Source organism: Convolutriloba macropyga, chromosome 6, assembly GCF_964194025.1.
Source record: "Convolutriloba macropyga chromosome 6, txConMacr16.3, whole genome shotgun sequence".
Classification (NCBI taxonomy): Eukaryota; Metazoa; Xenacoelomorpha; order Acoela; family Convolutidae; genus Convolutriloba; species Convolutriloba macropyga.
Genome location: NC_134473.1, coordinates 15,844,711 through 15,864,455, shown reverse-complemented (window position 1 = coordinate 15,864,455; position 19,745 = coordinate 15,844,711). Strand labels below are relative to the sequence as shown.

At 34.5% G+C, this 19,745-nt stretch overlaps 1 protein-coding gene across 1 annotated transcript in view; it reads left to right on the top strand.

Annotated features, from left to right (window-relative positions):
- Positions 1 to 4,787: 4,787 nt before the first annotated feature.
- LOC142340820 (acetylcholine receptor subunit beta-type acr-3-like) overlaps positions 4,788 to 19,745 on the top strand; it is an 81,055-nt gene continuing 66,097 nt past the window's right edge. The window contains exon 1 of the mRNA XM_075391551.1: positions 4,788 to 4,964. Within this exon, the coding sequence (XP_075247666.1) occupies positions 4,841 to 4,964 (124 nt within the window). The 5' untranslated portion in view covers positions 4,788 to 4,840. The remainder of the gene's footprint in view (positions 4,965 to 19,745) is intronic.

Below are 19,745 nucleotides of genomic sequence, written 5' to 3'. Positions count from 1 at the left end.
TATGTCGTCGAAATCAAAACGATGTCGAATCTCAAGTTATTAGTTTTTGAATTTTTCAGAATAATTGCTTTCAAGAAACAATAGTTATTGTTTTTAGTTTTGACCGCGAAATTCAAGCTGCTAAAAAATTGCTTCAATAAATTTTATTCGAATTTCAGTTGATTAATGCATTTTTTGTTTTTGTTTTTTTTTTGGCTGATAACTTAGATGTATTTAAAAGAGTTGACGTTTGAAAATGACACTTCTTTGAACTCAGGCCTTGGTTTTTTGCTTTCATTTATGAAATCATAACATCTAAGTTTTGTCACCTTTCCTTGATGTTGTTCTTTTTTTTTGTTTTTTTTTGCATTTTTCAGTTTTGATGTTTAGAATCAAGTTCCTATAGTGAAAAGAATATTGACACAATATCTTACTACCAGTTTCATTTACTTTGCATAATACCCATTCTCTAATAAATTGGATTAGAGAGTTTTGATTTTTCCTTCATTTTGATTTTTGTTTATGCTCTGTCAACATTTGATTTCAATGTTTTTCTAACGAGGCTGCTAGTGTTTGTTACATGTGAACTAATTACTAATTTTATCCAAAAAATTGTCCAGTTTTGATTTTAGCGCCTATTTTCGCCTCATATCCTTTCAATGCTCAGTGTCGAACGCAAATGTTAAAGCGCAATGTTGAAAATTTAGTTATTAACTACTTTTTTTTCGCGAATTTTAAATCTGGACCGCCACTAACATATATTTCTGTTTAATTGTTTTCCTCAATTTCATTTGCGACAACCAGATAATTGGTCAGGCAATAAAAGAGCAACATTTTTCTTCTTTCCAACAAAACTGTTAAGTGTGAGGACTTGACTTCATTTGTTGTCGCATGCTGTATGTCGATAGTTTTTTTTCGAGCTCAATTTAAAATTTTCTGATTATTCAGAGTTTAAATTGTGTAGGCGATTCAGGAAGCTCGATAATCAGGCTTAAGCTCTTGGGGGACCTAAGGGACCGGAATTTGGTTTTAAAATCGGATAGTTTACTTTGAGAATTTCAATTTTGTTTTTGAAAAAATCAGGTGTTTACTTGACCAAGTCGATCTTTTTCTGCTCAAAAAACTTTATTATTGTTGATTTAATTTGCAACTTTATGTGACATGTGTTACTCTGTTCGGTTTTTGGTAATTGAAGAAAAAGAAAAAGAACGAGGATGGTATTAACTTCACTGAATTTTATTTATCCTTACTCGACAATACATCAACTTTTAAATTGCAACCCATGACCTACCTTTTATCGTCTTATCTTTTCCAATCACGCTTGATTTGGTAGATTTCTAAGACAATAATTGAAGGGCGGGTTGGGAAACTTATGTTAAAATGTTTATTACCGGTCCTGATTGATGTATCATTAATTCCAATTTAGTTTCTTGTTTCTATTTTCAGTAATTACAAGCTGAAAACACGTTATTTGTTATTTTTTACCCAATCTGACATAATAAATCAACAAATTAACCTGTTATACTGTATTTTTTGTCAATTTACATATGTTTGCAACTTACTGAAACGTTATCAATATGAATTTTGTTATTTTCATTCATTGGTTACTTCTGTATAGTGTTACTGACGTGTATAATTGCGCGTTCATTGATGTATCAGCTGAGAAGAAGGTGATGGAACATGTTGAGCAGACAATTCCCGTCTACCGTCCTCCAACAGACATAGTCAACGATACAGGGATCATTTTCACTCCTCAATTCCAATTTAGTTGCAACGCTTGTTATTTTTTCCTAGCAAAAGTACATGAGAGGGCAGGCAATTAAACCATTAATCAAGAGAAAACTGATCCACATATATTGTTGTAGAGGTTTTAACGGATAAAATGCTGCAAGTAAAAAATCCATGTCTAGGTCGATCTTATTAATTGAACAGAAAAAAGTGTACTTCGAAAAAGTTTGGCTATGCAGGAAACAATTTTTTGTTCACTTGCTGATTTCCAAAACCGCGGGTTTTTTCTAATCCCCTCCACACGCAAAAAATAATGACTATCCAAGTAACAATTTACAAATTATAGCGATTGGCTAACTTGAAAGAATCTTGTAAGACAAATATTTAAGTTGTAGGAATCTTGCAAAGAGTGATGGTTTCACATTTTTAAAAATAATTTTTTCTGGTTTTGCAAGATGCTTCCAATTCAGAATAAATAGCTGCGAGTGCTAGGAGAATCAGAAAAAGAAAACGAAAGTGCAATGTGTCTTCGTAGAAACTTTTGGGCAGCAAAAACTGCAAACACAATAAAAAGTAAGTGTTTTGTGGAAATTAATTAGAGAAACATACAACAGAGCAACCAAAATATACAGAAAAGTAATGAAAACTTAAGATTAAACTTCTATCTCTTGATTAAACTTCTTTATAGACTTGCACTTTAAAGCAATGTAGGGCAAGGAAAAATTTAAACCGTAACTACCTCAAGTAAAAACTGAAAATTGATTGCAGAAGAGAGCAAAATTTTAAATGTTTGCGAAGCATATAAAAATTTCGCTAAAATGTAGTTTCCTTTAGTTCTAGTCACTTTTATTTTTCCGACCCCTATTGAGGGGGGAGGAACTTTATACTCAAGTGAATTCTCTTTGTTCAGACAATTTTGGCCGATCGATATATTCATCGTAGAGAGTTGAGACTGGTATCATTAGAAATTTGTCCAGCGTAGAATATGGAATTAAAAAGATTTTTTTTTTTGATTTTCGTTTTTTACAGGGAGTTAGCGAGGTTTAAACTTTTCAGAAAATAGGGTGAATTCCGTTTACTTTATTCACATTTTCCGGAAATTTTTAATAAAAAATCTCGCTAATTTTGCCAAATTCTGTTTAAATTTTTTAAGAAAGTGTTGTTGATTTTATTTTTATAGTCCAAAAAATATTGTCGGCTATTTTTAATTGAATTTTTTGTCAAAAATTCTGGCTAAATATTTCAAAATTCAGACTTTTTCATTAAAAACAGCACGAAATAAGTTGCTTTAGTCCAGTTTGATTAAATCTGCAGGAGGTACCCAACCAAACACCACTAACACAATCTTTGTAAACTCAAAAGGGGGCTATTTCTACTTCAACTTCCGTTGCGGGTGCTCCATAATTAAAACTTTGCCGCTTTTTTTGCAAACTTTACTCGTTGATTATCAAAAACCCATTATTTATTTTTGATTTCTTTACTAAAAAAAATCTATCTATAACATTCGAAAAATTAAGTGTTCTTAATGAACGGACAGCATTAGCAGAGCTAGTTTTGGACCAATCTTGGACTGTTACAATCCAAACATAATCGGATTGTCATCAGTCTGTCTTTTTTATTTCAAAAAATTTGATCTTTTTATATTAATTAAATAACAGAACATTTCAAATCAAAGCTCAGTTGTGATAGGTCAAATTCGCTTCCTAAGTAACTCCAATTTATTGTATCTAGTTCATTGCTTGAAAATTAATGGTCGTTTTGACTTTTAATATTTGACTTTTAAATAAAAATTGGCTCATTGAAATTTGCTACCATTTTTCCCTGAATTTGGTCAACTTGTAGATTAGTGTCAGCAGTGAAAGAATTTTTTTCTTTTCTACTGAATTCAAACTCAATCTTTTTTGCGATTTTACACTTTTCTGGCTTTGATACTACTGGGTTTCACATTTTTTAAAAATTATTTTCATGTATTTGCGCATTTTCACGTTTTCTAGTTCTTTCACATTATCACGTTATTGACAGTTCATATATCACAATATTGGCGCTCAAAATAAGGCACAATCGATAATATTAAAATCCGTAAGTATATAGACTCTGGTTTTAACGGTGAGAACTTAATCGACTTAATCGGCGGCGAGAACTTAATAATTTTTTGGCGAGAACTTAATCGACGAGAACTTTAAATTCCTGGAAATATTAACAACAGCTTTCTCTTTAAGCGCTGACATTGATAAAATATTTGGTTCAAGCGAATGTTTTCAGTTTATTCAAAGCTGTTTTTGGAACCACCTGTTTTTTTTTATCAATTTCGATTACCGATCCTATCACAATTCACTTTTTTGAAGTTATTCATATCATCGTTGTGGCAATATTTAGCGATATGCACATCATATCGTTCCCTGCATATCAGAACCGAACGTAAATTTGAGCATTAGACATCCAAACATTATGATAAGTTGCTGCCTAAATTTGCGATTGTCAATTTCAACGCCCCCCCCCCCCCCCCCCCAAATAACCAAATTAAAAAAATAAAAACTATTGTTAATTCTTCTAATACACATAAGAATAAAATGCAAATGGTAAAAAATGCAATGTACAGTTAAAAATGTATTACGTAAAACTAAAAAAAATTAAATTAGTTGTTTGAAGAACGAACCGGACCTTCCATTATTAAAAGCAAGCTTGAAATTTTTGCACAGAGTGGTGTTCAGTGTGAATTTTTACAATAACAATTAAAATCAAATGCTTTTAACGACATTACTTTTTGCTCCTTCGAAAATTCTTTCCAAAATTTTTTCATCTCTTTTTTCAAAAACCCTCTCGAAGTTAGCCTGAGATTAGGAAGCAAACTATTATAAATTGGAATGACTTATGCAACAAAAAAAATCAGCTAAAAAACTATTGTTCTTTCTTTCTGTCTGCAAAAGAAAACGAAATGCTTAATTTACATACAAAACAATTTCATAACATGAAATTTTTCTTGAAATTTTTTGCCTGGTCATACCTGCACAAAATGTTCAGGTGAATTTACCCGTACATTAATTTAGAGTTCCCGTCAAAATGATCCCGGTTTTCAGTATACGTAAACTTTGATTTGGTGCAGATTGTAGACATTGATGAGAAAAATGGCATCATGACAGCAAAGATCACTCAAGCAACATCTCTTCAAATTGAAAGTCTTCCGTGGGACCCGGAAGAATATAATGGGACGAGTCACCTAACGGTACCAAACACTCTCTTCTGGCAACCAGATATATGTAAGTTATAGGTTGACATTTTTGCAACCAGAAAGATATTTAGGAGTTATAGAGTAGTATCTGTTCTTATAGAATCAACATAACGAGCCAGCGGCCCTACCAAATAAGCTGTAACTTGTATCAAGTGAAGAAATTCACCAAAATTCTTTTTAAATAATTTTGCTGAAACTGCGTTGAATTGTGCGTTTCTGAGCGTAGATCTTACATAATTTTGCGTTTCCAAGCTTAGATCTTAACATAAATTTGCTTTTCAAGGCATGGATCTTACATAATTTTGTTTTTTAAGCATCGTTCTTAAAAAACTTTGCGTTGAATTTAGCGTAGATCTTGAAAAAAAATCAACCCTGAGAGCTCCTTTTCATTAACTTGAACCACTGGCCTCTTCAACCACAGAGCCACCTTACTTTTTTCCCTTAGGAATCACATTTTTTATCAAAGCTAAATTCAGGTGAATTTAAAGTAAAGTAATATGAAAGCTTAAAAACGCAAGAATAAATAAGATCTAGGCTCAAACGTAGATCATAATTAAATTAAGGGTATTCAACGCCAATCTTGTATACATTTGCATTTTTAAACATTGACACATCGGCTTGTGAAATAAAGTGAACCATTTGGTCAATTTTATTTCTTTAATTCAGCAAAACATTTCTTAAAAAGTTACCAAAGTGCCCTACAGGGTGAGACTTTGCGACAAAAGCCATTAGGATTATACTAATTAGTTCTTTTAAACAAAAGGTCAATGTTAATTACAATATAAAGAAATTTTACATTTGAAACTTATTTATAATTTAAATTGCATTTTATAAAGCTGGCTGATGCCATAACTTTATAACTCTAAGGCCATGAATAAATGTTTGACATTTTGATATTGGGTGGTTAGTTATTTTACAACGCTTAGGAACTAACCTTACATTTTGTTTATTTCTTAAAGAAACGGGGGATGCACTTGAGGAGTGTGAAATGAAAAGGAATCTGGTTCATATTTGCGTTGTTAAACAAATGCCAATTCTGATTTGCAAAGCTTAAATTTTGTCAAGAAGACCAAAAAATCATCTGAAATGGAAGTGTGCAAAATTTTTTTGAAAACTGAAATTTCCGAAAGCCCAATCTCTACGAAATTTGCAAGTTTTTAGGGATTCGACGGTGTTGTCGGGCAAGACATGATGCGTATTCTATTCACTAAAAAACGCAAATATGAGGGAAAAAATAACAATCTGAAAATAAGTTATTGTTTTAGTTGAATTTTTTAAAAAATACTTCATACATCAACAGTGATAGAAAAGGCAGTAAATGCAAAAAAATATTACGTTTCCAACTTTAATGAGGGAGAAAGAAAAAAATTCTGTCAATCAAACAAAAATTGGTTTTCAACTTTTTTTGCTGATTGATGGAGCAACGTCATTTCATTCAGTAAACTTTTTTTGGAGCAATCAAATGATTTCATGGAGCAAATCTTATAATGTTTCGCTTCTAAGTACAGAATATAAACGTTTTTTGTTTCATAACAGAAACTCACAGAGTGAAAGGTGGTTGAAAGACACAAAAGAAGAACAAAAGTCAAAAGAACGCTGAGCCTGTTAAATTTTGTACTAAACTCGGTGAGCAATTGATAGGAGATATAGTTTGACTATAACTTGGTAGAACTCTAATATAATTTTTTTTCGAAAAATTGAAATAATTGATTTGAGTTGTCATATTTGAATTGCATCAGCCAATCGATTAATTCAGATGAAATTTGGGACTGCCAAATTTTCCGCTTGAAAAGGTAGCTAAAAATTCTCTTGCATCATATTTTCTGTAACTTTCAAGATGAGAGAATCAAGATTTTAAACAAAATGTTGCAATAAAAATTGTGAAGACTCAAAAAGTCAAAAAAAAAATTGTAGCTAATTTTGGAGTTGTGAATTAGGTTTGAGGATTTTAAATAAGACCAAAGGACTATCTATTGGTTAGATGTTGTTTCAAGACTCAATTGAAACCTAAAGGGAACACGGGGTATGTTTGGACTCATTATTTGAAATACAATAATTGGAATTGTTGCTACACCAACCCCTTCCTTGAAAAATTTTTTTCTAGCGTTTATGGTTCTCCAGAGAACTAAAAGTGCCTCAATCAAATCCTAATCAACGGTAAACAATGCGAAACCAGCAAAAAAAAACAACTATAATTTTTTGTTAACATTCTCATGAAGACAACGAATTTTACCCGAGGAATCATTTGTGTCGAAAGTCACTCAAACCAAAAAGATCTAATTAGTAGCACTTCTTTACATCTAACAGATAGAGAAAAAAGAATAAGATAGTGAGGATCCAACAATTGTTTGAATAATAAGATAAGATAAGTTGATTGAATCGATTTGACAAAAGCGGAAAACCAGTTATTGTTATAAAAAAACCTCCTTCTCTTTCTTGAAGTTCTAACAATTAATCAATTACCTTTTAATGCGAGTATATTTTTGGTACCATTTTTATTGACAAGTTTTTCAAATATTCAGTGCCATTTTCAAGGCAGACAAGAGAACAAAATATTTGCAGCCGTACCTTCCCAACATCAAGAGGAACCCCAAACAAATTTTTGGGCATTACGATATAGTTCTGAGCGCTAGCTAGTCCGCAATCAGAAGCACCTTGTCAACAAAAACACAATGGCCCTCCTGAAACGTCTGTTCTCTCAGCAAAAGTGAAACAGCAACAAAAAAAAACAACACAAGTACACCACCAGGAAGCAAAATTCTGAGTTTCCGGGGATCAGCGCAAAAAACTGGAAATCGTAGTAAAGGGTGCAATTGAAAAAAAACACATAACTCTTTTTCCAGAAGAAACAAACATACCTGCAGAATTAAGAACAATAATTAATTTGAGCTATACTGAGACAATTTTATGTACGAAATAGGATATTTTATGTAGGAAACAGAAATTATTCTCGGCAGAGAGATTCTGGTTCAAATAAAAGATAACAAAGCGCAAGCGCAAGCAAACTGCTATAATGAGAACTAAAGAAAAACGAGAAAAAACTTGCCAGAATTGTAGCAGAGGATAGAGCGTCAGAGAATTAATCGATATAGCACAAAATATTTTGGGAATTTTTGCTATACCGAAAACTTTTGATAATATTTTCCGTTTACATTCTCTTGAAGACACAATTTCTTAACAGAGAAAGTATTCCTGTTGGTTGAAACGTCACTCAAACAAAGAAATTTAAACCTAGAAGCACTTCTTTACCTATGTCTAACAGATAATTTAAAAAAAAGGATTACCTTACCATTTCCATAATAATTGTTTCCTGGATTTTTGAGCGTAATTTGCACCAATAAGTCCTGCCCCCGCTTAGAACTAAAAGACAAAAACACAGCCTAAAACAGAAAAATATTAATGAATAGGAAAACCTGCAATTATTGGCATAAAAGCTGGAAAAATGAAAAGTGACTTCAACTGGTTGTTCACGGTTCATCTTTATCAAATGCGTTCTAGAATAATTCTAAAAATCAACAACAACTTCCTACACAAAATATTTCCTTTGGGTCTAAATGACGTTAGTTCAAAACGTTCTGAAAGAATTCACGCCATATTAATTACTGACATAAAACTGATATGGCTGAGTAAGCCTAGTCTCCAAAAGAACACCGTGAAACGAGAGATAGAACGCTCTAGTGGAAAAGTTAAAACCCTCCAGCGGAAGAAATTTTGTACTTGTTTAGTGATATCTTTTTTTAAAAAGTACAGTTTTTTATTTGGAGTTTGTGGAACCGCAACATAACCAAAACTGTTGGTTGACCAAACTATAGGTTTCCGACAAATTGCAGATTTACTCGGATGCACAAAATGTAGAACCAATTAGGTTAGAAAAATCAATTGTTTGGTTAATATGATACTACTACACTTTTTGATTGGATCAATTTGACAAAGTGGGAAAAAGTAGTTAACCTTATAAAATCACAAAAAACCTCCTTCTCTTTCTTGAAATTCTAAAATTTATTCAAATACGCCTTTTTGCTTGCACAATTCTTTAGTACCCTATTTATTGATTGGTTTTTCAGTCATCCAGTGCCAATTTCAAGGCAGACGAGAGAAAAAAACTCTTTGCAACGTTACCTTCCCAGTATCAACAAGTACCAAGAGTACCAACAAGAGGTACCATCAAACAAATCTTTGGGCATTATGATATGGTTTTGAGCGCTAGACAGTCTGCAACCAGAAGCATTTTGTCAACAAAAAGACAGTGGCCCTCCTGAAACGTATCTTCTCTTGGCAAAAGCGAAGTACAACAAAAAACGAAAAATCACAGGTACACCTTAAAGAATCAAAAATTTGAGATTCCGAGGACAACCGCAAAAAAATGGCAGTCATAGTAATGAATCGAAATAAAAGAATACACATGAATATTTTGCCAAAAAAACCAGCCATAGGAAAACCTGCAAATATTGGCATAAAATCTGGAAAAATGAAAAGTGACTTCAACTGGTTGTTCACGGTTCATCTTTATCAAATGCGTTCTAGAATAATTCTCAAAATCAACAACAACTTCCTACACAAGATATTTCCTTTGGGTCTAAATGACGTTAGTTCAAAACGTTCTGAAAGAATTCACGCCATATTAATTACTGACATAAAACTGATATGGCTGAGTAAGCCTAGTCTCCAAAAGAACACCGTGAACCGAGAAATAGAACGCTCTAATGGAAAAGTTAAAACTCTCCAGCGGAGGAAATTTTGTACTTGTTTAGTGATATCTTTTTTTAAAAAGTCCAGTTATTTATTTGGAGTTTGTGGAACTGCAACATAGCCAAAACTGTTGGTTGAGCAAATTATAGGTTTCCGACCAATTGCAGAGCTTATAGGATACGGAAAGTGTAGAATCAATTAGGTTACAGAAATCATTTGTTTGATTGATGTGATGCTACTAGATTAAATGATTGAATCGGTTTTACAAAGGGGGAAAACAAAGTTGATGTTATATTATCACAAACAATCTTCTCTTTCTTGAAATTCTAATAATTGTTCATTCACCTTTTTTGCTTGTGTATTTTTAGTACCATACTTATTGATTAGTGTTTCAAGCATCCAGTGCCATTTTCAAGGCAGGCGAGAGAACAAACTCTTTGCAGCAGTACCTTCTCAACAACAAGGGGTACATTTTAACAAATCTTTGGCCATTATGATCATTATGATATGGTTCTGAGCAGTAGCCAGTCCGCAACTAGAAACAACTGAACAACTGAACAACTGAACAACAAAAACACAGTGGCTCTCCTGAATTGTCTCCTTTTGTAGCAAAAATGATGTACAACCAGAACAAAAACAACAAAGGTACACCAAGAGGAGGCAAATATCTGAAATTACGACGACAAGCGCAAAAAATGGCAATCATATAAAATGGCTGAGTATACCTGGTCCCCAAAAGACCTTATATCAAAAGATAGAACGCTCTAGTGGAGAAGTTAAAACTCTCCAGCGGAGGAAACTTTGAACTTGTTCAGCGATATCTTTTTAAAAAGTCCAGTGATTTATTTGAAGTTTTTGGAACTGCAACATAACCAAACTGTTGGTTGAGCAAATTATAGGTTTCCGACAAATTGCAGATTTACTCGGATGCACAAAATGTAGAACCAATTAGGTTAGAAAAATCAATTGTTTGGTTAATATGATACTACTACACTTTTTGATTGGATCAATTTGACAAAGTGGGAAAAAGTAGTTAACCTTATAAAATCACAAAAAACCTCCTTCTCTTTCTTGAAATTCTAAAATTTATTCAAATACGCCTTTTTGCTTGCACAATTCTTTAGTACCCTATTTATTGATTGGTTTTTCAGTCATCCAGTGCCAATTTCAAGGCAGACGAGAGAAAAAAACTCTTTGCAACGTTACCTTCCCAGTATCAACAAGTACCAAGAGTACCAACAAGAGGTACCATCAAACAAATCTTTGGGCATTATGATATGGTTTTGAGCGCTACACAGTCTGCAACCAGAAGCATTTTGTCAACAAAAAGACAGTGGCCCTCCTGAAACGTATCTTCTCTTGGCAAAAGCGAAGTACAACAAAAAACGAAAAATCACAGGTACACCTTAAAGAATCAAAAATTTGAGATTCCGAGGACAACCGCAAAAAAATGGCAGTCATAGTAATGAATCGAAATAAAAGAATACACATGAATATTTTGCCAAAAAAACCAGCCATAGGAAAACCTGCAAATATTGGCATAAAATCTGGAAAAATGAAAAGTGACTTCAACTGGTTGTTCACGGTTCATCTTTATCAAATGCGTTCTAGAATAATTCTACAAATCAACAACAATTTTCTACACAAGATATTTCCTTTGGGTCTAAATGACGTTAGTTCAAAACGTTCTGAATAAATTCACGCCATATTAATTACTGACATAAAACTGATATGGCTGAGTAAGCCTAGTCTCCAAAAGAACACCGTGAAACGAGAGATAGAACGCTCTAGTGGAAAAGTTAAAACCCTCCAGCGGAAGAAATTTTGTACTTGTTTAGTGATATCTTTTTTTAAAAAGTACAGTTTTTTATTTGGAGTTTGTGGAACCGCAACATAACCAAAACTGTTGGTTGACCAAACTATAGGTTTCCGACCAATTGCAGATCAACTGGGTTGCAGGAAATGTTAAAGTGATTTAGAATTTTAAAAAATCAATTGTTTGATTGACTTGGTACTCCTAGTTAATTTGATTGCATCAGTTTGACACACTGGGAAGACATAGTTAGTGTTATAATACCACAAAAACCTCCTCCTCTTTCTTAAAATTATTCAAATAACATTTTTTGCCGGAATATTTTTTTGGTATCGTGTTTATTGATTAGTGTTTCAATCATTCAGTGCCTTTTTCAAGGCAATTGAGAGAACAAACCCTATACAGCAGTACCTTTCCAACAACAAAAGGTACCCCCAAATAAATCTTTGCATTATGATAGTCAGTCTGCAACCAGAACCATCTTGTCAACAAAAAGACAGTGGCCCTCCTGAAACGTATCTTCAATTAGCAAAAGTGATGAACAACAAAAAAACAACACAAATATACCATTAGGAAGCAAAATTCCGAGATTCCGACAACAGGCGCAAAAAACTGGCAACCATAGTAATTGATGAATGGAAATGAAAAGACACAAAAATCTCTTTCCAAAAGAACCAGCCAGAACTGCAGAAATAAGAACAATAGTTAATTTGAGCAATACTGAGAAAATTTTATGTACGATATAGGAAATCTTTTGTAGGAAACAACAATTCTTCTTGGCAGAAAGGTTCGGGCTGTCAAAAATGATAGCAAAGAGCAAGCAGATATATTGAGAACTAAACAATGACAAGAAGAAAAATTTGCTGGAAGTGTAGCAGAGGCTGGAGCGTCAGAGAGTCGTTGGTTAGAGCAAAAAGTGTTTTGCAAAAGAATTGCAGCATTGGTTCTAGAAAACGTTTCTGCTCTGGGGTTATCAGGATTTTAGAGGACTTTTTCATAGAATAGTTTTTGTTTTTGGAATTGTCTTTGAGGACAGATAATAAGTTGAGCAAATAATTTTTCAGTTGAAAACGATGCTTTTGATCGCTTAGATCAGTTTGATCATTCACAGAAAAAATTTATAAGATTGTATTTGAGCTGTGAAAAAACAACAAATTATTGGTTAGAAGTTAGCCTGTCAACTCAAATTTATTAGCGAGCACAGAACCAACTCAAAAATAAGAGAGGATAAGAGCAAAGTATTGTAAAAATTTTCGTGTATACTTTATCGAAAAAGCGCTGGTCTACAATAAACGATTCCTGATTTTGGAGCCTGTTGTGCTCAATTACTCCTGATTGAGCTTTATGAGTTGCGATTGCTTATATCACAATTTGATCAAGTCATTTGCGTCGCGAATGGCACTTAACTCTGTTCAATAGAATTTACAATTATTGAATTGGTTAATCGCGGCGCGAGTGGCACGATTCTATTTGCCCGAGTGCAATCGAGAAGCGAATTACTAAAGTTGAATTGAAACTGGTTTACAGAACTGCAATTTGGAGAATGAATAACTTAGATTACAAATTAGAACCAAAAAGGAAATGAACGTTTGTTCACAACATAATCATAAGACAAGAAGAACATCTCAATTTGTTTATGAACTGAACAGACAATTTCCTGTCTAAAAGATGAACAAACAGAAAATTACAAAGAACACGTGACGAACTAAAATTAAACTGGGAAACAAAAGCACTTGTCCTTCAAATGGAAAATTAGAACTAAAATACGGTTATGGATATGTGATGATTATCCATACCGTATGACATTTCTCCCTGTTGAGAGGAAAATTAGTACATAAAATCAGAAAATTAAAAAATTTTCACCGGTTATATAAGTAGTAAAATATTAAATAATAGATAAAATTTAAAGTTCAGAGAGTTTATCGAGTTTATTCAGAATCTGATTGAACTTGGTTTTCGGCCTGCAAAATTGTCATTTCTTTTGGGAGATTTGGATTTGGATCCGTTGTCCGTTGCTCGTTAGGGTTTCATGGCAAAACTTCCCCAATGAAATCAGTATTTGATTCGGGAATTTCTGTTGAATATTCTTCTGTGTTTTGAATTTTTTCCACTATCGACGTCGTAGACTTCTTTTGTCTTTTAGGGGTTCGTTTGCTCTTTCTTACCGATGAAGTATCTGAATCGGACGTATCACTTATCGTGAGTTGTCGTTTTTCCTTTTTTCTTAAGATAGGCGTTGGCATTTTAGGAGAAGTCACTCGTACCGTGGATGGTCCAGCTACGTTCGGATTTTGTGGTGGGGGCGCGATTGATACATGTGGACTGAAGTGTAAGATCTGAGTTTAATCAGGTCTATTTGCGAAAGCGTCATCATGTTGTGGATTGCGTTTTGGGATTCTCATTTTCAGTGAGCGCGCAACATTGCTGGCAGTAGAGATGCAAGATCTCAACGATGAGACAACACTGATATCGTCTGCATTTTTCTTGTTTCTCTTTATCTTTTTGTCCCCGAGATTTTTTCTGACTAGGTCCCTTCTATGTTTTAATATTTTCTGTTCGACCGTTTTTTCGTAAATTTTATTCGGTCTACGTTCGATGTATTGGCCGTGATCCGAATCGTGTTCCGCTTTTGTACCAAATTTGGCGATATCGGAATTTCGCACCCTTACTTCTTGTCTGTTGGGCTCTTTAATAACGCTCGTGGTTGGTTTGACCTTACCTACGGTGCTACCGTTAGCAAACACTTCGTATAATCCGTCGAGATTTTTTTTTGACGCTGACTGTCATGGATTTTCCGTGCTAGTTTGACCTGAATACTTCTTTCAGAACAAGGAATTGGCCTGCTCAAACCTTCTGACCAGATTAGTCGCTGTTCTCCATCTTTCATTCTGTCCTCCTCTTTCTGTGCCCGTGCACTTGCGGCGCAGTTGACCTTTTCTATTTCAGTATCCGAACATAGGGCCGTATCTGCCCACTGTTCCTCCGTTAGATATGAGCGACCTGGTATTGTGTCCTCATCTAAATAGTGTTTAATTATTTTATAGTAATTTAAAATTTTGTTATTAGGTTTAGTGGTGATATTAGAAATTGGTGTATAACATTTCCTACCAAAACGTGCCTCAAATGATGTGATGTCTATTTTTTTTGTTTCGAAATTCTCAATCGTTGGATAATTGCATGTAAGGACTGTTCTAAGTTAATTTTTTTATTCAGTTGTCATGCATAATAACTGACGTTTAATTGTTTGAATAAGACGTTCTCCTAAACCTATTGCTCTGTGATCATTTGCTGGTGCATATATAGGTGTAATGCTATTTTCTGTACCGAATGTTTCAAACTTTTTACCTGTAAAACATCGGTCTTGATCTAATCTAACGGTCCTTGGGACCCCGTGGCTATATATAAATTTTTTTAGTAATTTAATCACATTTGTACCAGAAGCGTTATTCATTATTTCAGCGGTGGGATATTTTGAATATCTATCTACACTTGTAATAAAATACTGTTCTATACCCTTTTCGTTAAGTATTGGTCCACCAAAGTCTATTTGTATTTCGTCATTTGGTTGAACGCATTTTTTAAAGGTGCCCATTTGCAGTGCGGAATTACTGATTTTAAATTCTTACCGATTTCAGTGCACGCTTTACACTCAATGGCTTTTGCCAGTATAACCCGGTGGATAAATGGCCACCAAATATTCTGCGCTAGTGAGAGCTTTGCGAAACTCCCAGGATGAGTTGAGTGCATATCTTCCAACCCCCCATCCTTCATTGCTTTTGGTATCGCAATTCTTTCGTCTAAGCAGACACAGCCATGCTTCACACTGAGATCCCGCCAATGTGAGAAAGTGTAGGGGCTTATCTCACGTAGTCTGTCAGGGTCGTCTCGTATGACACAATCTCGCACTTCTTTGAGAATTGCGTCCTTTCCGGTGAGAATGGCCAGAAGTTTCTTACTAAATATCTTATTTAGTGTTTCTGTGAAGCATACATCTTCGACCGCGTCGATCGAACTTCCTATTGGGGTTTTGGTATTTGAGGAAGTGTTTGTGGTGGGTGTTGATGGAGTTGTGTCAGAAAAGGTCACTCGTGCCTTCGTTGGAGTAGATTTTGGTTTTGTTGCTTTTGTTTTTGGCATCTTGTTTAGTAGATTGACAGAGTTGATTGCGTTGAGCAATTTTATAGGATTATTCAAAGTGGAGTGAAAAGTGAATCGATTTTGGGCACAAGGCGAGTGATTCTTTTGTAGGTTGTATTAAAACTTAGGGATTTGTATTTTCGCGCTTAATTTACGGTATTTGGGTGGATTATTTGACTTAATACCACTAATGGGCTTTATTGGGTTTATTTGTACAGAGTTTTCACATTCTTAACTATCTGAAATTTGCACTGCTTTTGCAGCAAATTTGTTAATGGAATGTGAATTATTTGTTGTGTGGTTATTTGGTGCAAATTGTGATTTTCTAATTTTAAGAGGCGTTTGCGATGCGAATGGTTTATTTAATTGAGGATTAACTATTGAATCTGAAAGTGTTAATTGAGGCACAAATGGTAGTTTTTTTTGAACATTAGTGATTGTGAGGCAACTGGTTTGATACTAATTGTGAATTAGTATTGAATGATGTTTGCATTTGCGGTGCGATTGACTGTTTTGAACAAGATAAAAGTGAATATGACTTTAATATGCTATTGAATTTTTGTAGTGTTTTCCGTTTATTTTTAATGAGATGTTTCATTGAATTACGAATTTTAGATATTGTTGCTACTACAAAGTGTTCGACATATATGGAGACTTTTTTAACTCTTGCGAATGGGTTTCTACATATATAGTCCACTAAGCCCATTTTTGCTCCCGGCTTGTGTTCAATTGTGAAGTTGCATGGAAGTAATCTGTCTATCCATCCAGAAAGGCGACTATTGTAGGATTTGTTTGATCTGTGTTCTTTTAATATGGAAAATAGTGCTCGATGGTCTGTTATAACAGTGAAGTTTTTGCCATATAGGTCGTATTTAAAATAGTCAATCGACCAAACTATTCCGAATAGTTCCAATTCATTAACACTGTAACGTTCTTCTGTTGAGTTTAGGAATCGTGACGCAAATGCTATTGGTTTCCAACCCTCGGGTGTATTCTGTTCAAGTGCTGCTCCTAGTCCCGAACGCGAAGCGTCACATTTAACTCGAGCGTCTAATTTTGGATTGTAATGACTGTTTTATGTGCTGTTGTTAATTTTTTCTTTAATTAACTGAAAATGTTTAGTATGGTCTTCTGTTCAAATAAATTTTGTGGATTTTTTTAGAAGTGGTCTAAGTGGATGACATAATTGTGCTAGATGTGGTATGAATTTGCCAATATAATGTACTGATCCGAGAAAGGATCGTAAACGTTTTAATGTTGTTGGTGGTGGTGTTGTTAAAATTTCTGCAGTTTTACTTTCTAATGGTGAAATACCTGTTTAGGTAAACTTATATCCTAACCATTCATTTTCTGTTTTGCGAAATGACATTATTGAATGTTTATTCTTAAATTGTCTTCGTCTAACTTTTTTAAGCATTTTGTAACGTATGCTAAATGGTCTGTTTCAGTTCCGGTACAAACAATTATTATGTCATCTAAAAATCAATATGTTTGTTGTAGTTCTATTAATGGCTAGTCCATTGTTTTTTGGAATTCTGCCAGCATGTCAGTAAGGCCGTAGAATCCAGTTTTGAATCTATAGGTGCCTGTGGACTCTCCACAGATAATGTTGAAATTACAGTGTTTCGCAGTATCGTGATGCAATTTTAGTTGACTGTATGCATTTTTTAAGTCCAATGTGGTGAAATATGCTTGTTGACTGTTTTGAGTGTTAGAAAGATGTTGTGATATTGTGTCAATTAGCATTTCAATGTTGGGCATTTGATATTTATTTTTGTGTATGACTTTATTTAGTACTTTGGAATCTAATGCGAGTTTTATGGATTGGTCTTTCTTTACTGCGATTACGATCGGAGATATGAAATCTTTGTCTGAGCAACTAGATAGGTTTTTGACATGACCTTCCTTCTGTAAGCGTTAATTGTACCGTGACTCTAAGTTGAAGATTTATTGGAACGCGACGACCTTTTTGATGCTTTGCTGTAAACTTTCGGTGAAATTTTGATGTCGCTACATGTGTCTTGGAAAAACCAATTCTTGAAACTAAATGAGGAAATTGTGCCGCGATGGTCTCTTTAATTTTACATGTAGAATTAATAATGTTATTGACATATTTACCATTATCTGGTTGTTGTTGTTGTGCAACTGCAAATCCAAGGCTTGTGAATAGGTCTCTGCCAATGATGATTTTGTGACCATCTTCCACCACTGTCAGACTGGCTTCTCTGTCTATCCAATTATTGTATGCAACTGTTGTCTCAAGGTGTCCCAGAACTTTTATTGGATCGTTGGAGAATGTTTTTAGGTCCCTCTTTTCCCCCTTAGTGATCCACTTTGCGGATTGTGCAGCTCGAAGTATTTGATTTGCCAATGTTTTTGTGATAAGGCTAATTGCATTCCCGGTGTCAATCATGGCGGTTGCTATTACCTCTCCGAATTGTACTTTTGCATTCAAGGGTTCAAGTTGATTTGCTGATTCACATGAAACTGTTGCTACGTAGTTGTCAGAATCGCTATCGTAATCGGAATCGTATACTTGGTCATACAATTGTTGGTAACTATATATATAGTTAACGGACTCTTCGTCGTCACCTTTTTCAGGAGTCTTGTCAATTTGGTTGACGTTTCTTTGTGGAGCTTTAGCTGCTGGTCCCTGTATTCGTCTCGGTTTTCGACATTTTCTCGCAAAATGGCCGATTATTCCGCAATTATTGAATTTTTTACCATTTTTGGGGCAAATCTGTCGATGATTATGACTCCACCGTTGACCGCAATTGGTGCAGTTGTTACTGTATTGGTAGTTTTGGGATCCATTTGGATATCGTGCGAGATCCCTTCTAGTTTGTTGAGCATTTGCATTACGATTGCGTGGCAAGTAATTGTTGACTACATTTACTGAATTTGTAGTTGGCCTCAAATTCTGATTGATCTCTTGCTGATTTTGTGCCCTCATCTCCATTTGGATTGCTATTTCAAGTGCCTTTGAAGATTCAACTGTTTCTTTCAGTAACTCCTTTTGGGTTTCATGATCTATCATATTTAATATGAACGCATCTCGAATGAGTGTAGTTTCTTCACTTCCTAAACTACAGTTTTCTGCTTGTTCTATTAGGCGACCGTAGAAACTTTCAACAGATTCCCCTTTCTGTTGTTTGCAAGAGTAGAAGACAAAGCGGTCGTACGTGATATTTCTCACTTTTGTAAATGAATCCTCCACTGCTTGCCATAATTCCTTAAATGGCTGTTTTTCTATCAGGAAATGAGGGTGTTTGCTCTTAAAAATACGTCGTCTTTCCTTGCCAATGCTCAAATATAGCAACGATATTGACTTTTGCTCACATATCCCCCATGGTTTATCTCCACACAAGATGCCAATTTCATCGATCTTTTTGCAGCGATTTTGCCAGTTTACCTTGAGTTGTTGGTTACGGATCTTTTCCCCCTCAGTTGCCTGCGTATGGTTCTCCACCGGTTCCTTGTAGGTTGGCTCGGGTGGATCATTTAAAAGATTTTCGAGCTGGATTCCCTCTTTCACTAGCAATGCTAGCTTCCACTGTTGAGTCCACATATCCCACACCAGTGGTGGAGCGGCAGCAGGCTTTTCCCAAAAAGCATCAACGTGCAGAGGTGTCTTCTTTGATTCAGCTGCTGACTGCGCCATGTTGTGCTCAATGACTTTTGATTGAGCTATATGAGTCGCGATTGCTTATATCACAATTTGATCAAGGCAATTGCGTCCCAAATGGCACTTAATTCTATTCAGTTAGAATTTACAATTATTGAATTGGTTAATCGCGGCGCGAATGGCACGAATCTAACTAAAGTTGAATTGAAACTGGTTTACAGAACTGCAATTTGGAGAATGAATAGTTTAGATTACAAATTAGAACCAAAAAGGAAATGAACGTTTGTTCACAACATAATCATAAGACAAGAAGAACATCTCAATTTGTTTATGAGCTGAACAGACAGTTTCCTATCTAAAAGATGAACAGACAGGAAGTTACAAAGAACACATGATGAACTAAATTTAAACTGGGGAACAAAAGCACTTATCCTTCAAATGGAAAATTAGAACTAAAATACGGTTAGGGATATGTGATGATTATCCATACCGTATGACAGAGCTAATGCGGTGCTTGAAGTCAAAACTGATATTGGAGGCAAAAA